At 40.3% G+C, this 26,004-nt stretch overlaps 1 protein-coding gene across 43 annotated transcripts in view; it reads left to right on the top strand.

Annotated features, from left to right (window-relative positions):
- The window catches only part of Para (sodium voltage-gated channel paralytic), a 65,135-nt gene that overhangs the window by 3,999 nt on the left and 35,132 nt on the right, over positions 1–26,004 (top strand). For 18 of the 43 annotated variants that reach the window (XR_013079678.1, XM_076764953.1, XM_076764979.1 and 15 more), the window contains exons 2-9: positions 9,318–9,395; positions 11,238–11,763; positions 13,494–13,671; positions 15,351–15,404; positions 17,592–17,624; positions 23,168–23,323; positions 23,628–23,833; positions 25,386–25,514. Coding sequence is in view for 41 of the 43 variants with exons in the window: in XM_076764953.1 (XP_076621068.1) it covers positions 13,525–13,671; positions 15,351–15,404; positions 17,592–17,624; positions 23,168–23,323; positions 23,628–23,833; positions 25,386–25,514 (725 nt within the window). In the remaining 2 variants the exon portion in view is untranslated. Of the gene's footprint in view, positions 1–9,317; positions 9,396–11,237; positions 11,764–13,493; positions 13,672–15,350; positions 15,405–17,591; positions 17,625–23,167; positions 23,324–23,627; positions 23,834–25,385; positions 25,515–26,004 lie in introns of those variants that run through there. The other 25 variants (XM_076764976.1, XM_076764975.1, XM_076764974.1 and 22 more) reach the window with 3 other exon arrangements.

The raw sequence follows: 26,004 nt of genomic DNA, 5'->3' as shown, positions 1-26,004 counted from the left end.
TGTACAAGGTGTATAAATAAATATCGAGTATTTATAGTTCGTGTATAAATATTTTGATGGGAGGCATTGAATGAGATTCAGTACTTGGATCTATAACTTAAATCTTAATATTTTGTCAATGCTAGGTGGGGCAGTTGTGATTAATAATATTTTGCTAAAATTTATGTAATACCAATAGTTTTTGGAATTATTGTACTTCTTTCGAGAAGAGAACATTGATCAAACATTACCAAATTTCGTCGATCCAAATAAGAAATTTTGTCTACTTTTATCGTTTTTAGATTTCGACAGCTACCATTAAACGAGAATACAAAATTAAGTTTTATTTGACTTTGATAGAAAGAAGTACAATTTTGTTGAAATTCATGGAAGATCCCAGACCTTTGTTAAGAATGGACTGTAGGAAAAAATAAGATTAGACTTTCAACGGGGAGAGTGTGTGAAAAATAATGAAGGGTTCAAGGCTCTATCGATTGATTAAGAACAAGGTGATCGAGATCACATCCGATGTGTGGTCTTCCGAAGCGCAACGTCAAGTTAGACCGTAAGAGAAGTCAGGCGTTAGGCAGGCAGGCAAACGGGCAATCGATCGATTGTCCTCGCAAGAACGCATGGCCCTGTTCTGCACTATACTTTAGCTTCAGATATACTTTGTCTTTTGTGGGTCGTGTCATTGCAGCTGATGCCGTGAGAACAACAATTTTGCATTGTGTGCTTAATACTTTTATTAATGTCGTGCGATACTCTGCACTATCTCAACGCCTACTATGCAGTTCGTTACACGAATGGCGTGTTAAACAGAAAAATAGGAGATATAATTTCCAACTAATTCAATTTAAAAAAAAGTAATTCATTATCGAAAACCAGGTCGTATTCGTTTCGAGCTCGTTTCATCGTACAATTTCGTCAGAGGATGTTCCCTAGATTCTCTTACTTTTCACAAGTTTCGTAATATCAGAGTAATTTGTGTAACGCAACAAGTAATGATGTCGATATTCGATAGTTAATGATACTTAGTCGGTAGAATGTCTAATGCATCGGGCGAGTCTCGTAGCTGGGTCTCCATAGGCGCACCAAACTTACTTTCCTCCACTGCGTCTGACTATTTTCTGCTCTCACTACTTGCAATTCACCTTGGAGGCTACAACACTCGCGCGAGTGGGTTAATTCGTCCAACCATAAACGGAATGGCTACTTAGAGGATGATACTTTATTATTATGCATTAACAATTGTTAAAAATTTTTGGATAATTCATATATCTCAAAGGGATTAAAAAAAATATGTAGGTGGTCTATTTGATCTTTAATGGTGTTTGAAATTTGGGGAGAACAACCAACTTTCTAGTGTATAAATTAATTATATTAAATATTAACTAGCTTCCATAGTTCCAGTGTGGCACTTTATCGTCCCCGGCTTCAAAGTTGCCCAAATCGTTCCGTTTCCTATATTCATTACCAAATGGCCGGCTGATAACGTAAGCCCACTGTTGAAATTTTAGCTTAAGCCAAAGTAAGAGTCGATGAAAATATAGTTCCATAAGTCCAGATCAGGTCAGTTTCTGCCAGGTCAGCCTCAATCCACCAATATTGCACTTTTCAACTAAATAATTAACGAATCGGAAGAGAACGGTGTTCCCCGATACATATAATCCTTCAATCATCACTCTTTCGACGATTTTAAACATTCCAACTCGACTGCATTACGGTTATTGCCGCCATTACGGCGTCGATTCTAATGAAGACGTAGGAACAAAAATGTCTGACACCGGTTAATCCTGCTCCCCGAAGTCCAAATCGAATGACCTACATGGGATTCGAGTTCCCGTGGCTCTCGCGATCGTCTTCGCGATCATCGTCGGCGACGGATGGCGATACACGGGAACAGGGGGTTGGCCGGAGTGGATGGGAATAACGCGTTCGCGATGTAAAAATTCTCCTCCCTATCGTTTTTTGCCGTTTTCGATCCTTGGCATTGGCGGATGTAGCTCGGGGGATCGCGGATGGTGGTGGTAACGACGGTGCGGCGACGGTAGCGTCAGCGGTCGTCGTCATGACAACGTTTTTCCGCAACGTACCCGGCCTGGTTCGTGACGTCACGCAACGTCGGCAGCGGTGTCGGCGTCGGGTCGCTGCTGTGCCACACCGCGACGCGGTGAAAACGGTTTTCCGCCGCTGGTGGTTTCTGGCGGCGCCACTGGGCGCTCTGCGCTCCATCAAGATGGCGGCCTCGCAATTACCGAGAATGCGGCGGTCCTACCACGAATGCAGCGCGTTTCACGCGAGCCTAATCCCACCAGACTCTTAAACCTCGAATGTGGGACACCCTCAATCGAAACACACCGCCCTATCAAACGCACAAACCATCAACCGCGAACGTTTCTACGACATCTTCCCCAAAAACCAAACGCCACTGCGATCTCCATCTTACACTCGAAATTTTCGATAATCTAGTAAATTTTGAAATTACTGTACTAAAAATTTGCAGTTTTGGAGCTCGTAGTGCCTCAAGAATTGTAATTTTGGAATCGATGGTTGTCGAGAGTGTTGAATGTTAGAGATTGAATCTGCGGTTTCGAAGAATAGCAACAATCGAAACACATTGCCGTATCAAACTATATATAAACGTCACTATGATTTCCAACATCTTACATTCGAAATTTCGTCTAGTTTCTCCCAAAGATACGCGTGCATGAGTCGTTAGATCTGATCTGTTTAGCAATAATGTGTACGTTTCCGTTTGCTCTACGAGCAATGAAAGAGAATACGTTGGAATTGGAGAAGTTTTAGAGACGGTTTCTGGATGTACATTTGTGGCAGAGTAATATCAGAATATTGTACGGTTTTTAACACGAATGTTTGTGGAGACAGAATAATGAATTCTGGGATACGCGGTAAACAAAAATATTGATTATACCAAATTTATTCAGTACACGAAAGCGTGACATTTACACGGCGTAAAGAAACAGGCGAGAGGTGTTTGTAACGTAAAAATGTAAATTTAACAAAAAGTCGACGTACGATACGCCGCGAGTCATCGAAATATGAACTATTTTCGCATACTTTCCTCGAAGATACGCTTGTACCTTCAATGTTAAATCTACCGGATCTGATCAGACTTTCAAGCCACGAATGTGGGACAACCGTGAACCGAAACACTCTCCCCAACTCGATAAACTACTAAATATGAAAATTTGTTCGCTTTTCTTCCCCCCTCAGCGAAGTGCGTGTAAATCTACTAGATCTCATCAGACTTTTAATCCTCGAATGTGGGACAGTGAATCGTTACACGTACACCCCTAATCGCTGATAGACTACTAAATATGAAAATTTCTTCCCTTAAACAAACACGTGTACTCGTTTCCTAGATGCATACTTTCCTATACATGGAAAGTTAAATTTCCCTCTAGTTTTAGGATCTCCAAAGCACCCTTGGAAAAATTCTGATTTAGAAATTCTCTGTTATTACTATTATTGCTGATATGGGTTCACAGGGCTTAATTAAATTTCCCCTCGCAACGCAAGTACTCAGGAGCACGTGACCCTTCCTGACCCTTCCAGTTACGGCCCTGCACCCACGAGTTTCACTACCAAGTTTGCCCCGTTCGAGCCTCGAATCTGGAACAATCTGAACCGAACGCATTCCCGGATCCTCGACGAAGTATTAAATGTAAAAATCTCTTCGTTCTTACCCCCTTTCCCATAAATAAAGTGCGTGCACGGGTTTCACTGCCAAATGTGTAAAATCTGGAACACATTCCGGGTAAAATTATTACTGGCGAATCAGTTTCTGGGTCGTCCCGGTATTATGCGAAACAAATTTTCGAGATTACTTTTACCACCGAACGATAAGTTGAAAACAACTCCATTACGCGTTTGAGCGACACGGAAGGGGACGCATGGAATTGATTTCCGAGCGCGATCGGAGCTCGCGATCAGCTATTCCTGTTCTAGGAATATATCGTACGTGCCGCGGGACCACTATATGCATCGGGACTATTTATTGATCCGCGATTCGGGCTTTCAAAAAGACCTTTGGACCGTCTTCTCGCGATATTTCCGTAACTCGACAGTCGACGGAACTGTGCCTTGCACGGCCCGTAATAAGTAGCACAAGTCCGATAACATAGCTTTGCGATGAACAACCAGGCGCACGTTCGTATACATTCATCCCTGCTATCGAATCGCCGTCGCCATTAAGGCACAGTTCTGCTTTGTTCGAACCGAGAAATCAACCCCTTTGATAATTGCATTTTTTTAAAAATCTCCTCGTAAAATTGTATTCGCAAAAATTTTAAACGTTTAAAGACTTCCCGAACAGTTAAAGCCTTTCGAGTACACTATACGGGTCAACGAATACAACTTAAAACTTTTAAAGTCGACTTTTTCTTGGAACCACTTTACTCGACCTGGCGCCGATAAAAAAAACTCCGAGAAATAATTAAGCGATTGGCTCGGAAGTTTACGTGCTTGTTCGGAAAATGTCCGTCCGTAGTTGTCTCTAGAATTATCGCTGTTTTCCGTTTTATCGAGCAAACTTGCCGTCATATTTTTAGACGAAATTCGAACCGTTCAACCAGGACTGTCGGTTCCCTTACATTTTTTATGTTTTAAATAATTCTAGCACCGACGATAGCCACATTCGTAAGGATTAAGTATCTTTTCTTTTCGTCGCTGGGGGTGATCTTGACATCGTTTTCATCAAAGCCCGACTCGTCTATCTTTTTTTTTTTTTTTGGAGGCTACCACTCGCGGTGTCCTCTACAATTAAATCCTTTCAGTATTTTTTAAATTCCAACGACACGTATTTACAGGTTAAACACTAACGAATCGCGGATGCTCGCTTTGAATTTCTGGGCGACGATTCGTTTCTTGAAAAAAAAATATATTTTATTAGTACTTTAATGAAGTATCGAGGAAGCTGTTTTTCAACCTAACAGAGGTCAGAATCACAACGGAGAATCGACGTTGTTCGTACGCGTCCGTAGGTTCGAGTTTATTTAAATACAATTTAAATTTAATTAGGATACCATAGTCGGATTGTGTTTCGACGAATAGCGATCGCAAAGCGCCCTTGTAAATTCCACATCGTTCACGAAAAAACGAGTCCTTAGTCCTTTTAGCGAGAGGCCTCTTGTAACATCGAATGCTTTTGTTGATTTCCCGATGAAGGCTAATTTACCATAGACATACCTGACCCCGTTTCTCCCTAGCCTGCGTGTTGGCAGAGTGCCGTTTTTATTGTAGCTGTATATCCGCAGGATAAAAGCTGCAATAGGCAATTAAATTGAGCATCATTGCGTCCCGATATCGTTGAATTATACGTTTCTACAACATTCCGTTGCGCATTCGGTGCGTCGGAGGACTTCCGGTTATCCGGGGATGCGCCATTTCAGATACCCGGTGCTCGAACCGTGCTCAAACAATCCCAAATTGTTACAAAATCGAACATAAACAGTGATTTATCAGACTAAAAGTACAAATCTGTGGGTTTGTAATTTCTTGGAGCTACTATTTCTGGATGAAATTACTTTCGTAAAATATTAGCTACATAATTTACTACTGTAATTTGGAATTTAACAAGGAAAATTGCCCAGATGTTAAACTCCTTTGAAAGTTATAGCATTTCTAATAACGAAATTGGAATAATAACTCCAGATGATCATCTTTTTGTAATTTTTTTTATTTTCTAGGTAAATTATACTTGCCTGATCGAGGAAACGTAAATAAATTGTTGTGAGTTGATTTTCTTCGTTGTTTATTGTGCCGAATAAAATTTTGCCCATCTCTGGTCTCAACCTATGGGTCACGACCCAAAAGTGGGTCGGGGTACCTTCTGTATTGGGTCGCGGAGCGCGAAAACCATCTATCGATAAAGGTTTTAGGTTTTTTGTGAAAAAGAATTACTGAAAATGTACGTTGAATTTAATTGTAATCGTTCCACTTAGAGTAGTACAGAGAAAATCAATTATTCTGAGGATTCACCACGTGGATTTCAACATAGTTACACATATTACATAACCTTTTCTATAGAATTTAAATTAAATTCGAATTTCCCTCCATCCTCTCCAAGTATTATTAAAGTTATGTTTTGAAATATATCAATTTACATTTTGTATAATATCTAGCGTTCGTAAAATTGGATATTTTCATTAAAAATTTTACGCTAGGTAACGAGGAACTCTATAATACGCAATTAGGGTCGTTTTTCAAAGTTTCCTAATGTAATATTGAACCGTGTGCAACGCTCATGCTAATGGGCTATAACTTGTTTAATAATACGGATTTCAATATGGGGGACGATCGCGCATTATTTCCAAGACTTCAAAGTACGAAAAACACTCGAATCTTTGGAGCACTATACCCCTTTGCAGGATTTTTTTAAAATAGGGGAAAACGAAACTTATAATTAAAATCATATTTTTAGATTAATTTTTAACCTGAAAGTATTTTACTAATAATCGATAACCTGTTGAAAGTTGACGAAGAACTAGGGGTCAAAAAGTTAGCACTCGTGTTGAAAAATGGCCATCCTGTCTGATCAGCTATGGTACAATCTCCTTCCTGTAAACGTACGAAGGAGATTGTACCACAAATAATCAGACTTTTCTTATTTTTGTGTAGCATGTAATAACAAAGTCGAACTTCCGAAATTTCCACAAATTGTTTTATTTGTCCAGGAATATATTTTGCTTGAAAATCGTTGCGTAGCGTTTTGTTACTCCCGCGCCACGAAGCAGCCGACATTGTTCATAACGCTTTGTTTTGGGAGGGTTGTATTATTTGAATGTTCGATTCGTTGGCACAGGCCCAGAGATGCATCCCATATATCCGGCCCGGTATTATCGTAGCTTTGCAGCGTAATAATTTATCGTGTAGTGTTAACTGCTTTTTGCAACCACGGTATTTTTCTCATTTTCGAGTCTCCGTGTTTCCGTTTAGCAATAAAACGACGTTCCAGACAAGATTCCACGATCGACTTCAAATTTAATTTTACCATTTTAATTTTTGGAACGCCCTAAATGCTCTGGTTCTTCGTCTCGTGTTAGTATTTAGCTACACTAATCTCATAAGTAAAACGGTCGATACTTATTAAGACACCTGACAGTCGTATCGTTACGTATGACTTGCTTGTAAATAATCATAATCGTAGTTTCAATGCTTTTGACAAATATTATAGGTCACTCATTTTGTAAGAATATTTATATATTGTTTTAAAATTCTTACTGAAATAATCGCATCTTAGAACCACGTGTCAACTGTAGAATCTTTTGGAGGTGCCTAGGTATTTTAAACCCATAACTTTATAGAAATATTTTTATTATTAGGTACTTTACACTAAATTGTGTAAAAAATATTTCTACCAATCCTTTTTATTATGCATAGTTACACACAGGCAAGAATTCTATACGTATTAAGAACGTGTAATTAATTGGTAAAAGGGATACCTATTGGTCTCTGGAAACAATGCTATCTGAAATAGATTTTGCCCTGGTTAGCATCACAGAAAGTTGAGTTTGCGACGAATGCGTGTAACAAATATTTCAACTAATCCTTGTTGTTATCCATAATCATATACACGCGAGAATTCTATACGTATTAAGAATGTGTAATTAATTTGTAAAAGGGATACCTATTGGACTCTGGAAACAATGCTATCTGAAATAGATTTTGCCCTGGTTAGCATCATAGAAAGTTCAGTTTGCGACGAATCGTGTAACAAATATTTCAACCAATACTTTTCGTCATCCATAATCATACACAGGCGAGAATTCTATACGTATTAAGAATGTGTAATTAATTTGTAAAAGGGATACCTATTGGTCTCTGGAAACAATGCTATCTGAAATAGATTTTGCCCTGGTTAGCATCATAGAAAGTTGAGTTTGCGACGAATGCGTGTAACAAATATTTCAACTAATCCTTGTTGTTATCCTTAATCATATACACGCGAGAATTCTATACGTATTAAGAATGTGTAATTAATTTGTAAAAGGGATACCTATTGGTCTCTGGAAACAATGCTATCTGAAATAGATTTTGCCCTGGTTAGCATCATGGAAAGTTGAGTTTGCAACGGATGGCGCAAAACTATTGGTAACTGGTAATGTTTCCAGACAATTTCTATAGAACTGTTTTCTTTCTAGGGTGTCAATTAGTGGCACATGGTCAACCGTCGGTGTCTTTAGTTTAATGAGTGTGTCATTGAATTGGTGGCATCGGTACCCTTCACTCTTACTTTTCCTACTTTGCGTATGGGCTCGCGTTCGGCGTTGGCGCCGCGACGACGACACCGATGCATAAGCGCGTGACCGAGTTCCGGCGGAATATGATCGACCGCGCGAAACTCGGTCAAAGACCACCGACACCCTTCTTCGTGCTGCCTTCTATATATCGCGTGCTCCGTGTGAATTTTTGTTGTCGTGAATATGCGTGAACACGCCGCCACTCTCTCGCGAACGACGAAACTCGAGGGTCCGTTCTCGCTGCCAAAAGACACACGATTCTATACGAAAAAAAATCGTTTGTTCTGCGCGACACTCGAGGGGTAACGGAAATTCGACTTCCCCTTTTTCACAAAGAACGTTAACGAGACCGAAAGGGATCGAAAGGGAAACGGTTTGCACGGAAATTCGCGCCTTTAAATAAAATAAATAAGTTAAACGTCCCCCCTTGGATAAACCAACGGCGTCGTACATGCAAAGTAAACATTAGCACGATGAAAACGAAGAGTGTAAAGAGGCGAGGCACGGTCGACGTTCTGCTTCTGAACCTAACCCCGTTTTATGGTTATTATGCGAGTATTTACAGAAAAATATTTCATTTATTATACTTAGCCTGGTCGCGTTGTTTTACTGGGTTAAGTTGAAAATAGATCAAAGACACGCCTTATTGGTCTCGAGAGCGAAACAGGCAGAAAGATTTAATAATCTGCTTCGATGTTTCACGTTTAAAGTCTTCAGGAACAATCCCGTAACTCGTTGTATAAGAAAAATATATATTTTTTAAACACTATTCTTTCTGAAGAATTTGTATATTGTATTATTTTCAATATATATGAAGCTGCAATTTATATTTAAACTGAATATTCTATCCATGCTTGTTACTGTAGATCATTAAATCTTCATAAGCATCTTGTTTTTGAGATCAATGAGGAGTATCTTTATTGCTAAATCCTGTTAAAATATATACTTCAGTTCTTCTATAGATGGTGCATTTGAGACAGTATGTTTGAGTATGTTTAAAACAGTTTGAGAAGCATTTTTCTATTGCAAATCGTGAATAATTCCTTCATGTAGATTATTTCGTTCTTGTTGCAGATAAGTATCGATCGACTCGAAAATCAGACTATGTTATTTCGGATAACGGATTGATCGCACCCGTCGCTTCATTCACACGTAAGTATACTCAAAGTATTATTAAATCGTTGTGTGACACGGTTTATCAGACATACAAAACAGAAATACAGTTCCAAAATGATCGATTCAATTTTAAAGAATCTTCAAACCTATTTTCCCGAGGACCACTACGAATGTGCGACTCGTTTTATTACAATCGATGAATTGATAATGTTCCATATATTTTGCCAAAGTATTCCTCTGGAAGAATTAACGGATATATAGAGAGTACTTGTACGCGGTGGCCATTTTTTGAACGATAGACTTCGGAAGGAAGAATCTGTTGTCGACCTAGATAGCTCGATTTCTAGAACAATTGCTAGCAAACGAGAGGCCCCTGGTTTAAATCACGATTTAGCAAATCCGATCGACCGATTCTTTCTTCTTTTGTGCTCGTGTGTCCGTGGAAGATATGAATCTCCACCTTTTAATCAACATCGAACAATAGAGTACTTATAAATGTTCGTTTCATTGAATACCCGAGTGGAGTATTAAAGCATCCTATAACACTTTGTCAGTCACGTATTCCGTTAATAATATTTTTCAATGCTACCCTAATAATATCAATCGAATATTCCTCAACCTGGCAGCTGTTGTAAATAGTAAATAAAAAGATTTACAGTTACTAGGAGCATTCCTTGGAAATATAAATACGCTTCCACGACCCTTCTAAAGTAATCCATCGAACGAGGTCTCATATTCGCAAGATGATCCGCCTTCTTAAGAGATCCCGGGTGCTCTCGAGGGGCCCCACGCGTCTGCAAAGGGTGAATGCATATATAACGAGTGGAAGGGATAGAGTGACGTACTCGAAACGCACATAAGCGACGTATAAAGCCATATCCTCGAGCGTGGAAGCCGCCAAATGTGTTTCTCAGCACAAATGGCCGCATACGCTTGGAACGTATGGCTCCTCGGCGTGCACAGGCCCCCTTAATGCGCCAAAGTGTGCGCCAAATATTTTGGCCGCTCGAGGCCATTGGGTAAATCCCATTACGATGGTCTATCCCAGTGTTTGCCACTGTTTGTTCTAAAGCCAATGAAGAATACACAGCGACACAGCGACCCTTTTCCCAAGATGAAACGCGACAGTGCAGAAGAAACCCAGGAGGAGGGTGGTTTGCATCGTCGCTCATAGACGCAGAAGTGGCCTTGAGGAGTGAAAATATTTGGCGCCCACTTTAGTATCCAAAAAGCATACAGAATCGTTCCTGGGTTCTTGACTCTCGACACTCGAGCGCGCTACAATCTTCACCCTCCACTGGTTTTACGACCTCGTTAAACAGGACGCTCCGAAACAGGGATTACAAACTTTTTTGGAGCCCACACTGCTCGTCCTGATTCGCAAAAATCATTATTTATCACTCTCTGTCTCCTTAATCGTTATTTAGCTAAGAGTGGATCGAACTTGTGCAACATTATTTTACTGGAGGCATTCTTGAGTAAATAACGTTTGCAGTATCGCACGATATAGAATACGTAATGGAGAACGGAAATTAAACGACAGAAAATAATATATAGCACTGTTTTTCAAACCAGGGTTTCGCGAACTCTCGAAAGAACAAAAGAAACATATTATATAGCGCACGAAAAGAGTACATCCCTCGGTGGGGCTTTGAAACCTTTAATCCAGCGTCGTGCCACATACTTATTCGGACAAGCCTTTCCTTTATTCGTTTTGTCGGTGCAATTGGAAAAAGAGTCAAAGTGTTCTGCGTATTTAGAAAACGTGCGCCTCGTTTCGATTAACTAAGCTCGTGTTTACCAAAAAATTTGACAAATTTTCTGTCAAGTTCCAGGATATTTCTCATCGAATTAACGGTTGTTCTCTCGTTACCGTAGGTCGGACATGAAAAATCTTGGTTCGCGTTGGACGGTCCCCGACATAGCACGCACTGCCGCAGCGCGTTCGTCATTTCTCGTCGCCATTTCGTCGGAACGAGATTCAGGTAGCAGCAGCAGCCGCAGCATTAGCATCAAAAACAGGAGGAGCAACGTTAGAAGTAGCGGTAGTGGCAGCATCGGTATCGAGAGTATCGGCGGAGGCCATTGCGTGAACGAGCGCGTCACGGCGATCTACAAGAAGAGGGAAAGGTATAGCTACGGCAGATCGGCAGTCGACGTGCTGCACGAGGCGCATTTATCCGTCCGATCGTACGTAACGGCGTCGTCAAATCGCATCGACGGCACGACGCGTCCCGAATCGACGCCCAGGCACCGGCCCCTAGCCGGCAAGTCGCGCGGTTCCCAGCACCGGTCTCGTCCTCGTCAGCCGCAGCCGCAGCCACCGCAGCAGCCACTCTATTACCACCCCCAATCGTGGGACTCGCGCACATTACACTTCAGAAACTGTTAGCACCGATCAAAAGTGAGTACAACCCTCCCCCGTCGTAATTAGCGACCCTCGAGTACTCTCCGATGTATCGTTCCGCAACAAATCGATCGTATCTCGCGATCCATGTGGGGGATCTTGTTCAAATTTACAGATTATGTGGTCCATGAAATACTAAGGAAGCCTTAAGTCATCGTTTTCTTGAGTCTCAATCTGTTCGAGATGTATAGGATCGCAATTAGTGCCCTTCGAGTATTACACGATGTGCCGTTCCGCGATAAATCGATTGTATCTCGCGATCCATGGGAGGGATCTTGGTCAAATTTACAGATTATGTGGTCCATGAAGTACTAAGGGGAGCCTAAATCATTGTTTCCTTCAATTCATTCGAGATATATAGGATCCTCAATCGCAATTAGTGTCCTTCGAGTATTCTTTAATGTGTTGTCCCACGATAAATCGATCGTATCTCGTGATCCATGCAAGGTATTTTGCTCAAATCTACAGATTATGTGGTCCATGAAATACTAAGAGGGGCTTAAGTCGTCGTTTCTTTGGATTTCAATTCATTCGAGATATATAGGATCCTCAATCGCAATTAGTGTCCTTCGAGTATTCTTTAATGTGTTGTCCCACGATAAATCGATCGTATCTCGTGATCCATGCGAGGGATCTTGCTCAAATTTACAGATCACGTGGTCCACATAATATTAAAGCATGTTTAAGTCATCATTTCCTTGAGTTGCAATTTGTTCGAGAATTATAGGACGTTGAAGTTTACAATTTTTGTAAATTCATAATTTTCAACATATTTTTTTTTGTTTTTAGAGAGTAGGCCATTTTTATCTAATGGATTCGCGGGGAACGGATTTGTAAAACACGAGGGGACATTGAATCAGCCCGAAAGTTGATTGTTCGATAAACCTCATGCATACTTAATGCAGTTTCTAGTTTCGCTTTCGAGTGCCCTCAGGAACTAGACATTATTATGTCTATTTACGGAGGATTTTCCCCGCTCGAAACGAACTTTGGATGTCGTACGAATTAATGCAAGACTCCCCTAAGAACGGTACAATTAAAGTATTCCGAATCCTTTGGAAACAAAAAATTTAGCCCCGCTTAAATTGATTTCCAGAATTTGATGCTTCGAGGAACGAAGTATTGTGAGATACCGAGGCACGGAAAACGAACAATAATATCGCTCGAAGTCTCTTTTTCCGCACAATACGTCCAATCGCAATTCGCCGACCAATTTTCTAAAGTTTCCTGTGTCGTTCCATTCATTCTCAATTGCTCTTTTTCAAAACTAACCGACGATATAATTTCTTTCTTCGAGACCCGACTACCTGGGGTAAAGTTTTATGGTTTTACCGACTTAAAGTACTCTTACGTGGCACGTAATACTTTCCAAGTTTTAGATAGGTTTATTGTGCACACTTTGGAGCGTGGTTGATTCCAATCCTCGGACGATGTCACGCGCGACAAAGACAGATTATTGGTATTTTATTAAATACAAGTCATAGTAAATTTAAAGCAGTCTTTACCATTCTGTTAATTTGAAGAATGGCACTTTCCATGCCTAGAATGTGCAGTTTTGGAAAAAAATTATAACTATTTATCTCCATTTGGAGATGTGAATTTTGGGTAGTAATCAAAATGCAAATTTGCAAAGAGGAGTGGAGGGGTTGGTTGCAAATGATTGAAGCTAGTAGGCTTTAGACGTGAATAATCGTGTGATATTGAAGAATGGTACTTTGGATGTTTAGGAAGGTGGCTCAGCTGTGTGCAGCTTAGACAATGTCCGAAAATTTAGCCCCTGCAGAAGAGGAAGAAAGAAGTTTGTTCCGTCCGTTCACGCGGGAGTCCCTGGCAGCGATCGAGGCTCGCATTGCCAAAGAACATGCCAAGCAGAAGGAGCTCGAGAAGAAGAGAGCGGAAAGCGAGGTAGGAATGCGGGCGTATTTCCTTCGAAGCTACATAATAGAATACAAGCCAGCGCCGATTCGACGAATCGTTGCTGGCCCGCTGCTAGGATTAATTTTATTTTTAATTTCAATTGACCAAACGATATCTTTTCGTTGTTCTTTTTCGTTTCGTACTCGTTTAATCGACGAAAGAGTTCTGAGACTATTTCTACGCCCCGCGTATTCCTTGTTTCTTTCAATTTAAACGTCTCGAATGTGATTCCCAATATCCAAGAAAGTTTCTCCATAAGATGCAACTGAAAGGGGCAAATCGTTATTGGAAACATTTCTTACTGTAATCTGTGTCGCAGCGTTGACAGAAGCAATTTTGAACATTTACGAGTCTCGATATTCTCTATCTCCATAAGTTAATAATTTATCAAAATAAAGAGTCTCCATTTTTTATCCTCCAGTCGTAAGGGATGTTTCCTCGAACTGCGACTTTCAGTTGCACCACTGAAGTTTCGAGAATATCAGGTCACCGATTGCGTGGTCACAATCCAAGGCGATCTTTTTCATATCATCGAATATTTGCAGAGCTTGTAGGACGAGTTTTTTTCTAACAGTTTCGTCCATCCAAAGGTACAGAAACCGATTTCGTCGATTATTCGCAACACTCGTTTTTGGCATCCACTCAATCTCCCATACAACCATATGTCCCTATACGTATATCCACGTACGTACATTTACCAAGAGGAACGCGACCATTGACACTGTAACATAAATGAAAATATCTCTTCGATTTGTTACCGATTTTGAGGCGCAGTTAGAGTACCTTTTTCCCGACGAATCGATCGGTCGGACGCGTTTTCAGTCCGAGAAGTTCCAAGAAGACACCGACGATTGTTATATTTATATACGTAACGTGCTTACACATTTGCATCGATGTACAGGTTGTTCTACTTTTGCAGACATCTATATATTAGCGAGTCTTCGAACGTACAAGCATCGCTATTTAAAGTGCGTTTACAAAGTGTTTCACTGATTGTCACTTATACTTAAGTACCGATTAATGTTTCCTCCGGAACGATGAACGATGAAGCACGTTCGTCGAATCGAACGATCGGTTTCGGGATTTTTCATTTTTTAAAAAAAAATATAAATTATGGGATGGATTGATCGGTCTTAAGTATTTATATATATACATATATATATATATATATAAATGTATATATATATTTATTTATTCACGGTGTTGTCCGTGACGCTCGATGGACGTTTACTATCTTTTTTTTTTTTTGGTACCCCGTAATCGTATATTTTTTTTTTTTGCGTAGCTGCAGTGCCGTTTTGCGAGATCTGTTTCTTCATGTTCACAATCATATACGATTATACTTCAAGCTGCGGTGTTTCTACCTATACCCCTTCTTGTAAACAACCGATTGTCGCTACCCGTCGCGTTGATTGTTTGCTTGGTTTATTGCTAAACGTAGTGAAATATACATGTCTATCCTATTGACGACTATATATCTATCTATCTATATCTACCTATCTATCTATCTACATGTATCTATATACATATATACATATATACATATATATATATGTCTCTATCTTTCCCCCAATATATATATATATATGAATATATATACATATATATACATTTACACATACAACACGACTGTCGTCGAATAATGTATTGTTTTTGTGTTACCAAAGATATGTTCGCGTACGAGCTCGATGTCTGCAGTGTCACTATCTGTGCCTGTTTCTGTACGTACATAAATATCGCTGTGTCCGTAGTTCTCTCTCTCCCTCTAGGTTCTTCGCTGTATAGTTGACATCCCTATACACGTACGTAGCCATGTAAATACATAAACACACTACCGGCCATACATAGGATGTAGTCTAGCGTTGGTCGCCATTTTTTAGGTACTTCTGATGGTTTATAAAAAAGATAGTTGCAGAGAAACGTCACTCCTCATCGGTGAAACTATCTTCGCGGTTATTAATCTTCGTATTATTCATTGAATCTTTTAATAAAACAAATCGAGAGTCCGGGTTAACGAAACTTTAACGTTAATTAAAATAAGGATATCTTGGAAGCACAATTTTCTATTCGATAATTTATAAAAGTCGTGATTTGGGACTCGTTTGAATTTGTCTGTTCTCTGGGTTTTGGAATACCTTTTGTTGAAATAACGATTCTGATAATACGTCTATTTTATTTATTTAACGTCAGAAACTAGAATATTATTGTAGTCCATATGGCTGGTAGTGGTACAGTAGAATATCGACACGTGAAATGAAATTTTTGGAGCCTCTTTCCGCTTGTGCGTTTCGTCCGGATGAACAGGGTGACTTTAATGAACCAATATGATAAATATTCATAATCGTAATGAATAAACGACGTGGAATTAATTATTTATTAGCACGGGATCTTTTTTTGAATATAGGGCACTTCATTAATTCTCTCGCCAAAAGTATTTAACGATATTAATATGAATTTGTTTTCCACTCATTGAGGCTCGAAATGATTGTTAATTACGTAGCATGTCACGGAACAGGGACGACTGAATATTTATTCGAGTAATAGATAACTGATAAAATTAGCGTGCAACGATTTATTCGTGACAACGTATGCGTATCAACTTAACAGTTTCAGTTACATTGGTGTCTGACTATACACCGACTGTTTTCACTTAGAGTCAGACCTTTCTTATCACGTTTCGTTCGTTCTTTTCTCTTCTTCGTTTTTATTATACAGTTATTAAAAAGGAAATTATATTTTGTAGAAACATCCAGACGAAACTATATAATCGGAGAGACATTTAAGGATAATTTATTAAGGGTTAAACGGTATTTTTGCAATTTAGCTAGCGATCGAAGTATAAAAGCCGCGACGAATTCGCAGTTCACAGAAGCGTAAGGTGATTCCTCGTAACAAAATACTGTAAGGCTTTGATTATCCGCGTCAATGGGGGTAAACTCTTACGGATAAACAAGTACCACGAAAATGGTCGATTTATTTTATTTATTCAACGTCATTATTGGACAAACCAACGGCATTATATAACATTAATGGGATAAAATAAAGTTCACAAAGAGGCGAGGGTTGCGATCGACGTGCTCTTTTTAAATTTCATCGATAATAATCTCACCCACAACTGATACACAATTTCTTTCGAAATACTTTGAATCATCCTCAAGAATAAAAATTCAGTAAATATTTCTAATAACCAGTTTTTTTTTACCATTTCGTGATAAATAAAGAATATTCCACATATTCTTGGTGCCAACGAATGAATCTCGAGGAAAGAGACTCAGAGTATACGTTTCACGATCAGTTTTTTTATCATTTTGTAACGAAGAATCACCGTCGATGTTTCGAATCGTATTTCGCATCCGAGTTTCGGGTTCGATATTAATTAACAGAATCTCTTTTCACTGTCTCCGCAATACAGAGCCGGTTAGAGTTAGATTAGAGAGGGAAAGAGAGAGTCGAGATGGTATCAATTGATACGCTTCGATATAATTCCTCCTTTTCTCACCAGCTTGCCAGATCCCGCAATCCTCTCGCTTCGGTATCTTCCGTGTCGTATATACCCAGATATAAACATATATAACGTTATATACATACATAGATAGACCGTATATATATATATAGGTATTTCTGTTTCGTACCCGTACTATGATGTCTCTCCTCACGCCTCCTGTTTCTCTATCTTTTCTAGCATCTATCTCTGTAGCTTTACTCGAATCGATCCCTTTTGCCCCCCCCCCCCCCTGTATTACATACGTATCACCTATTTACTGTTTCCGTGACTGCACATTAGCGAAACCTTGTTACTCACACGTTCGCTAATTCTATATAACCCCAACCCCCGTACCCCCTTTTGCCCCTTCTATTCTGTGTTGTTTCTGTGTGTAACGACTGTTTCTCCATTTCTCCAATTTCAGGGAGGTTTTGGACGGAAGAAAAAGAAAAAAGAAGTAAGACGTTACGTCACGCTAAGTAATACCACTCTCTCTCTCTCTATCATCCAACTTCTCTACCTTTATATCATACGATTTTTAAAAAAAAAGTACAACACATATTTGAAAAAAAAAATGATCTATATATACACACATATAGAACACCCTCTTGTATCGAGTCTGTCACGATTTTCATTTGCATTCGGTCGATCAGTCGGCCCGGATACTTTGTCACTCGCTGCCCGATGATATGTACACGTACTATACTTCCACACGAGACACCTAATTCTCACGAGCGCCACGGTGTACATCGATTCCTATCGTTATACGTCAATAACTCGCCGTGATGTCAACTGTTTACGTGTCTAATAATAAAAGTCGTCAATCGCAGTATGGACGATCGTTACATTTTCCTTTTTTCTTTTTTTTTTTCTTTTTGGACCGATTAATTTCGACAATCTTCAGCTAACTTTCAGTGTGTCTTGCTTCTTCGATACTGTGTCGGGTATTGACTATACTTTGCCATCGAACGCGGTTTGCTTTATCGCGAGATCGTCGTCCATTCGTTCTGTTTACGTACAGTGTCGTGCAAAAGCGTGGAACATCATTTGATCTTTGTAGAAATACTTTTTATTAATAGTATTCAATTTGAGGTAAGAGACCAGGACCATAGTGCAGAGATAATTCTAAAAAAGGAAACTCTTGAGTGGTGAATTGAATTAAATTGTCCTTGTAAAAGTGTCTAAATTATATATCTTAATACAGTTCCACGAGGACTATTTAATTTAATTTCTCAGTCAAGAGCCTCGTTATGCGAGCGGATTTTTAATATCTCTTTTTTTAGGAAACTTTCTGTTCTACGACCTTTTTCTCTTACTCCAAATTATATATATTTTATATTACATTTTCAACGTTACATAGTTATACGTACTCTTCAGTCCAGTTCTATAAAAGAGGTCGAAACGTTTACGTTTAACACTCATTTATACTATGCTAAATTCGTCTTCAATTTATTTCAGTTTACTTAAACTCGTTTCATTAAATCGTTGACTTAACTGAATTAATATTTGCCATTTTATACGATCTGTTAGTCTGTGCTACCCTGATTAGATGTTCACAAATTATCTCGAAACTATTCGAATTAAAATACTGGTCGGTATATACTGTCTTGAACAAACAAAAATTATGAATTATATTTTCCCAGGATAAATTAAGTAATAGTGTAAGAATTAAGGGCAAATGAAATATCTTTTTCGCACAATTATAATTTTTATCTTAAATTATATTTGCTGACCAATTAATATCTGGAAGATCGAAGGATGTTCCACCACCACGGAAACGATAGATTTAATAAAATTTTACCTGAACCTTTCCACGTTCGTTTCTTTCTGGCCAAATGGTTGATAAATTAATTTTTTATCGAGGATACATCGTGGTCACACGTTGACACACATTCACCTACATGATCAAATACAATATAAACGCGCTTGTTGTGCACGGCTGGGCGCGTACACGCTGTCGCAAGTGTCTTGACGTCTTACGAGAAAAATTAAACGCGAGTCCTGACTGTGCGCTTTGCGAAAATTCTCGAGTCTCGTATTCGCGTGCACGTAACGTGTGCGTTGCGCTCGATTCAAACGCTTTTGCGCACTGTGTCAGGTAAATATCACCATCACGATGAGATTTCAGTAATCGATCGATCACCTATCGAAGGAACGTCGATGTACTGCAGGGAGAAAATCAAGTAGTCGGTCCTGTTTTGAGGGAAACGCGAGCAAGTAGTATGAGGGCGTAATGGTCAGACATCGTTGATCCGTAAATCGATCGAGATAATAGTCTGTACCCAGGAATCAGGAACATCGTTCAAACGTCCAGAAGGAAGGTTTTCATTGTGATAAATATTCTATTGTTGTTTTAAAAATATACTTGGACCAACATTTGCTCCGATACGATATCGATCCAACTGACGTTTGAAGAACGGAGTTAACGTAAAGTCGAATCATATTATACGATGTGACATTTCAATATAAATTTTGCGAAATATCGATAACAGTTTGTGTCCAAATTTTGATTAGTTTCTTTCCGTAGGGAGCAAAATTAAATTCCATTCGTACAAATAAGATTTGCGGCTCGCTATTTTCCCCGGGACTAATTTTCCGCGCTTCCTGCGATACACGAGGGTTCTAATAGGCTTCCGTCTAATTGCACCGGCGCGCAGCACTCGACAAAAGAATTTGGACGTACTAGAGCGACCGAAATGATTAATACAGCAGCGTTACAAAATTCACGCAATCAATAGATGCATCAAGGATAAATGTATCATTGTTGCTGATATCGAATATGAATATAATGGTTTATTCAGTGGGTTTCGTGTAGACTGATGACCAACGGATCCTGACAAATTGAAGTAGCGTACAGACTGTACATTCTTGTTACATAATTTGTCGGATGTAGTCAATTTCACCTTGATCCAACGTACGCGAGCGAAAGGTACGCTTTAACGTAATTAAATACGCGATGCATCGAGTCTAGACAATTTTCAGAGGAAAATTTAATTCATTATTTTCGTCCACAAAGCGTCAAGTAATTTATTTTGTGAAGCAAGGCGATCCACGTTCGACTAAAATGCTCGCAACAATCGCGAGATCATAATGTTCGTTTTCCGCGGTAAAGCAATCCATCTTTGACCTCCATATTCGACAGAAAAGACTCGAGCGTACCGTTAACAACGAACAAAATTAAACAGAGTCATCGTCGTGGTCGGAACAATACGAGAAACGTGGAAAACAACTGTACGTCCGTTTTCTTTTTCGTCAAGTACTGTACGTCTCGTGTAGAGCTCGCAGCCGCCTGGAAACGCTTCTATAGATCGTATGCCCGTATCTGCAACGCTTGGAGCTGGAAATTCTATATACGTGCCTATTTCTTTTTTTTTTTTTTTACTTCTATTCATTAATTGTGCGCCTCGGTAGCAGCATAAGCGTGCACGGTGCCGCGAATTACACATGATCGCAGCGGCGTAGCTTCTCCCGGGATCGTATTGATCTATCGTCAGCACGTCGCAATACAGTCTTCGACGAAACGACAAGTCTCGCGTCAAAGGACATCGATCGCCCGGGATATTTCATTTCCAAGCGTTTCCCTCGTCGCGTAATGCACCGATGCCAACCAAAATCTATAGAATCAAACCAAAGGACAACAAAAAAGTGCTCCACTCGTAAATTTAATGCCATCGATGTCCTGTGGTTCGAGTTCTTAGCGAAGACCGATATTCATGGCTCCAGTGTAAATAATATCTACGAAAGAAACTGCAAGTGTAAATAATCTGCATAAACAGAACTGCACAAGAAGTTGATTGGAGCGTTCTCTCAAGTATTAGCCATTTTAACTTTTCGTAAAATGTGGTACAAGGAGAAATATTGTATCGTTCCTTATATTTTTGAGAATCGTTTTAAAAAAAGCTGGAGATTCTGCTCGAAAGAGTGAACTTAAATCAAGCGTGTCTGTCAGAAAATAACTTTCCAAGTTTCAAGAATAACCCAATCGTTTTATACGGATTACCCCGTATTTTACGAACAAAAATGGCGATCGTTGGTCGTTTATAGAGCATCGACTAAACTGTCGACGTTGATTCCGAGACGGTACGTTTGCGGTTGGCTGCACGTCTTCGTTCAACTTCTTGCGCAAACGAACGAAGTGATGGACGATGAACGTGTCTTGCTGCAACCCGTAGGTTCTGCTCTGGCCGCAAAGTTCAGCCTGAATATTCATCGGCAGACACTTCTCGCTTGCGTAAATTAGACTTAGGTAGACATTACACGTACGACAGCCTTAGTATAGATGGTTATTAGGAGTAGGAGGTTCGTGTATGTGCATCTAATTAAGAGGAGAATTCTTCATTTTTTTTTTTAGACCTTTAAAAACGCTTCTATAGATAGTCTTGGGTAGCTTAGGTAATTATTACAGCGATTGAAAGTTACTTCGAGTCTCGCTTGTCTGAATCGATTTGTCCGGGAGTCGTGTACTATTTCCAGCAAAAAAAAAGTATTTAACCGGTCGTTGATTAACGTCGTCGATCGGTACACGATCTCAACCATGACACTGATACATCAATATACCTCGATCATCGACGCGTAAAAACGCGAATGTTTTTCGCGTGGTCGCACTGTATATTTTTTTTTTTTTGTTCTTTACGAAACGATATTATCGCGATATTACGGTCGGTCGGGCGCTCGTCCAAGCGCGAGGGTAGCTCACGAGTACCAAAAGCAGGTGGGCATACTTCGAATTTCTAATAATGACTCACGGGAGAAATTCGGTGAGAGGGGAGCGGAAAACGAGGAGATCACGTGGACCTTCACCAGGTTCGTATGTTCACGACCCGCTTTTAGCACCAATTTCGTACTGTACACACATATATATAGACAGCCTTCTATACGAACTAGCCCGCCATAGCTGCTTTTCAGACTAGACGCGGAAATAGATGTTCCCGATGCTTCCAAAGTAGGAAAGGAAAAAATGTGGGCCAACGTTGTACCGTCGGTAAAGTGCACGTACGTGCTCGAACGGGGGCGTTGCTGTTTCTCTAACGTTGCTCGCGAGCAGCCACAAACACGTTTTAATCGCATGCTTTAATATTAAACGATCCCTGGCCAACAGAATTTCTGCGCCTTTACTTGCAATTAATGCGCACGGTCTCGACGCTCGAGGCTCGGGGAGTTTGTCTAAGATAATTTTCAACAAAATAATAGTTAAAACTATCCGGTAGAGGCATTAATGGAAAAAGTTCGAGTCAACTGCAGGTTTCAAGATGGCGACGTTGCACCCTCTTTGAACATTGGCGGCAAAGTAATTTTGTCAATAAAATTTGTGGACCTAATAAGCATGTTAATTGTTGGAATCGAAACCAGCACGAGACCCCGTATTATTATTGGGAATTAGTAATTGTGCTCGCGATCAATTCGACGGACAAAGGTGACGCCTCCTTGTCGAGCGAAGAATGCGATTGGTAAACCCGTTATCTTCGGTTGGAGTCGAGGTGGTGCCTGCCTTGAAGCTCGGGACCGTTGTCTTGCGATGCACAATACCGCTCTAAAACCGATACGACGCATAGAAGCTCATCTAGAAGCGGGTTATGAATAATCGGTGCACACATAGAAGACGACGATACAAATGAATATTTCCAAGCGCTGGTCACTCACGCATACAAAAAAACATGTCGTACATATATTTTGTGCAACGTTGTTTTTTCTCACTCTATCAGTCTACGCTATACGAGTGTCGGTGAAGTCTCGATATTCTTTTTTTGGGGACACCCGGAATATTCTTATACGTACGTGTTGGAAATATTTGTTTCACCCTTGATCGCTCGATCAGTTTTTTTGGCGAGCCACTGGGCCACGGTGCGCACGTGAACGAGGATGTAGCGCGTGATATCATTGTACAGAGAATTCTAGCACGTCTGTACGGTAACGATGATTTAATGCAATGTATGAAGAGCTCGATCTTTATCGCTGTCGCTCGCTAGGGACCAGGGTAATTAGAAGTATCTTCGTTCGCAGGTTCGGTATGACGACGAGGACGTGGACGAGGGTCCTCAGCCGGATCCGATGCTCGAGCAAGGAGCACCGATCCCGGTCCGACTGCACAACGAATTTCCACCCGAGTTGGCCTCCACACCTCTCGAGGATATCGATACTTTCTATCATAACCAAAGGGTATCCATCAGAACTTACACCGTTCCAAACAACCACCTTCGATCGCTATTTGCACAGCCATTTTATTACTCTCCAAGAGACCATAAGTTCCAAAGTTAGTTTTAATAATAAAAAATAATATTTTCGTAGCTTCGACGATCGTTACGTAAAGGTTGCAGGAGCAGCCGCGGGTTGTTTTGATAAAATGGGTTAACTTAAATATCGATTGAGGGTGTGGTAGCGTTAATTGGAATCCCCGAGCGTAATTTTATAATTGCACGTTTTGTTCGTCGGTGGGTTTCTTAACGGGACCGTGTGTTTCTAGACCTTCGTCGTCATCAGCAAGGGAAAGGACATATTCAGGTTCTCAGCGACAGACGCGATGTGGATCCTCGACCCGTTCAACCCAATACGACGCGTGGCCATTTACATATTGGTTCACCCACTGTTCTCCCTCTTCATTATCACTACAATATTGGTTAACTGCATACTCATGATCATGCCCACTACGCCCACCATCGAGTCTACGGAGTGAGTATCGTTCGTCCACCTCGCCTCGTTAATTAGCGAGACGAAGGAATTCGATTAACTCTTTGCCTACGTTCCGTCGTTCCTCGGATTCTTTTTAAACTTTTTTTTTGTTTTCTTTTTCCTGTAATTTTTATTTACACGCGCACGAGTATCGATCCCGTGCAACGAAACGGCGGACACTCTATTTTCCTCGAACCGATTAATCCCGAGGCAAAAGACCGATACTCGTGCGACGTGAAAAAGAAGGATCCAGAATAAAAAGAGACTTGTATATGATTCTTGGATGGATGGAAGCGAATAAGCAAACTAAAAGAAAGTATACGAACAGGTGTTTTGCGCTTCGATCGAACCGATATTAACCGAGACGAACCGAGAATGTTGCGATCGACGCTGTGGAAACGCAAAACTTTTCGCGTGGTCGCGGACCCTTTCGAAATAATCGAGTCGACACGTGGATACATTTTCCAACGAGTTTCTTTATTCTCTCAGACAATATATATTTTCGCTTGCTCTGCAGTGACTGTGAATCAACGTAGCCTAGCGTGCTTACGAGCCTAAGCCGGAGATGTCTTGCGAGAATATATTTTAATTCGTTGATAGATTTCTCCGTCACGGGCGATTCTGTGTCGCTTTGCAATTTTCGGAGAAAGCCATCGAAAGCTTACGGCGAGTACACGTTGTAAAAAATAGATATTTTCAAGCAATGTTCTACGTGTTATAGCTCTAATATATGAGTAGAGACTGTGATAAATTGTATTCCGTTGGTAAGTTTTGTCCTAGTCTCTCTAGAGGTAGCGTAGACGTGAGCGATCTGTGCGAATAATATTTAATAATAACGACGACAGAGAACTCGCGATAACATAGAGGAATCGTTACGATGAAACATCTGTTTCGTATGTTTAACAACGAAACGATTGTTCGCTCGGGTCGTGCTCGACGTAGTCTGTCTACGGCGATCTGTAATAATTTAGACGCCGATAGCGATCGGACACTGTCGCGTAGTTTAGCTGAAGCGACGCTATTCGCTCGCGAAGGACAGTCTACGCAAAAATTTGACCCTCTGCCTCGAACGTGCTCCATTTTACCAATGGGGGGATGAAATACCTCTCGAATAGCGTTGAGATCTATTCGATTCTCACACAGATACCTCAAACAATGATAAGATTGCGTTTTAGAGTTGTTCAAACTTTGTCAAACATGTTCAAACTTGTTATTTTAGAACAGCAATGGTCGTATTTCCTTTTCTCCGAAAGTTTAGTCGTTGAAATTTGTAATGTGATTGTTTGAAGTTCGTCAAACGCTTGCAAACTTGGTGCAAATGTTTGAGAGAGCGAAAGTATTGTTGAGAACTCGATCTCGTTGCTACTTGCAAACAGGGAATATCGAAATAATTCGGTATGGGTTGGTTTGAGGTGTCCTTTGTGTGACGCGATGGCGTCGCTGACGCGACGCATCAGTGGAGTGTGACGAAACGTGAGATAGGCAGTAGAGAATCGTACACGCGCGTAAAGAAATCGCATTTAAAGCTGAGTGGTGTGTTTGTTGTTTTCAGAGTGATATTTACGGGCATCTACACATTTGAGTCCGCCGTTAAGGTGATGGCGAGGGGTTTCATTCTGCAGCCTTTTACCTATCTTAGAGATGCATGGAATTGGCTCGACTTCGTAGTTATAGCTTTAGCGTGAGTAGTTAAAAACTTATTCTTTAATAAAGAAAGAGAAAAGAAAAGAAAAGAATACCGAACGGTACAGAAATGACAAACGACCATTACGGTAGAGTACAGCGTGTGACGAAAGAGAATAGAATCAAGAAAGGTGCATAGCTCTATCACGTAGCGTTAAAATGGCGGACGATATCGAAAATCGACTAAACTCGACAGAAAAAGAAATCTTGAAACCCACCCTACATAGTTTGCAAAGTTGTAGCCATTGATAAAACCAGCTAACGATGTTCGATCGAAGGTATACATCAATATAGGATAACTCTCCTTAGGTTAATGAGCTCATAATTTCACGTAATACGGTTACACGATTGAGATACATAGATTGTCTCGGTAATAATTGACACGTGTTGCTCGCATAGTTGATTCAAAGAAGAGAAAATCATATAAAACGACGCGTCGTGCGGTGGTAAGATCTGGTGGGTCTCGTGAAAGCGTGAGTTCGAATTTT

This window comes from Colletes latitarsis, chromosome 5 (genome assembly GCF_051014445.1).
Source record: "Colletes latitarsis isolate SP2378_abdomen chromosome 5, iyColLati1, whole genome shotgun sequence".
Lineage (NCBI taxonomy): Eukaryota > Metazoa > Arthropoda > Insecta > Hymenoptera > Colletidae > Colletes > Colletes latitarsis.
This window is presented reverse-complemented; position numbering and strand designations above follow the sequence as displayed.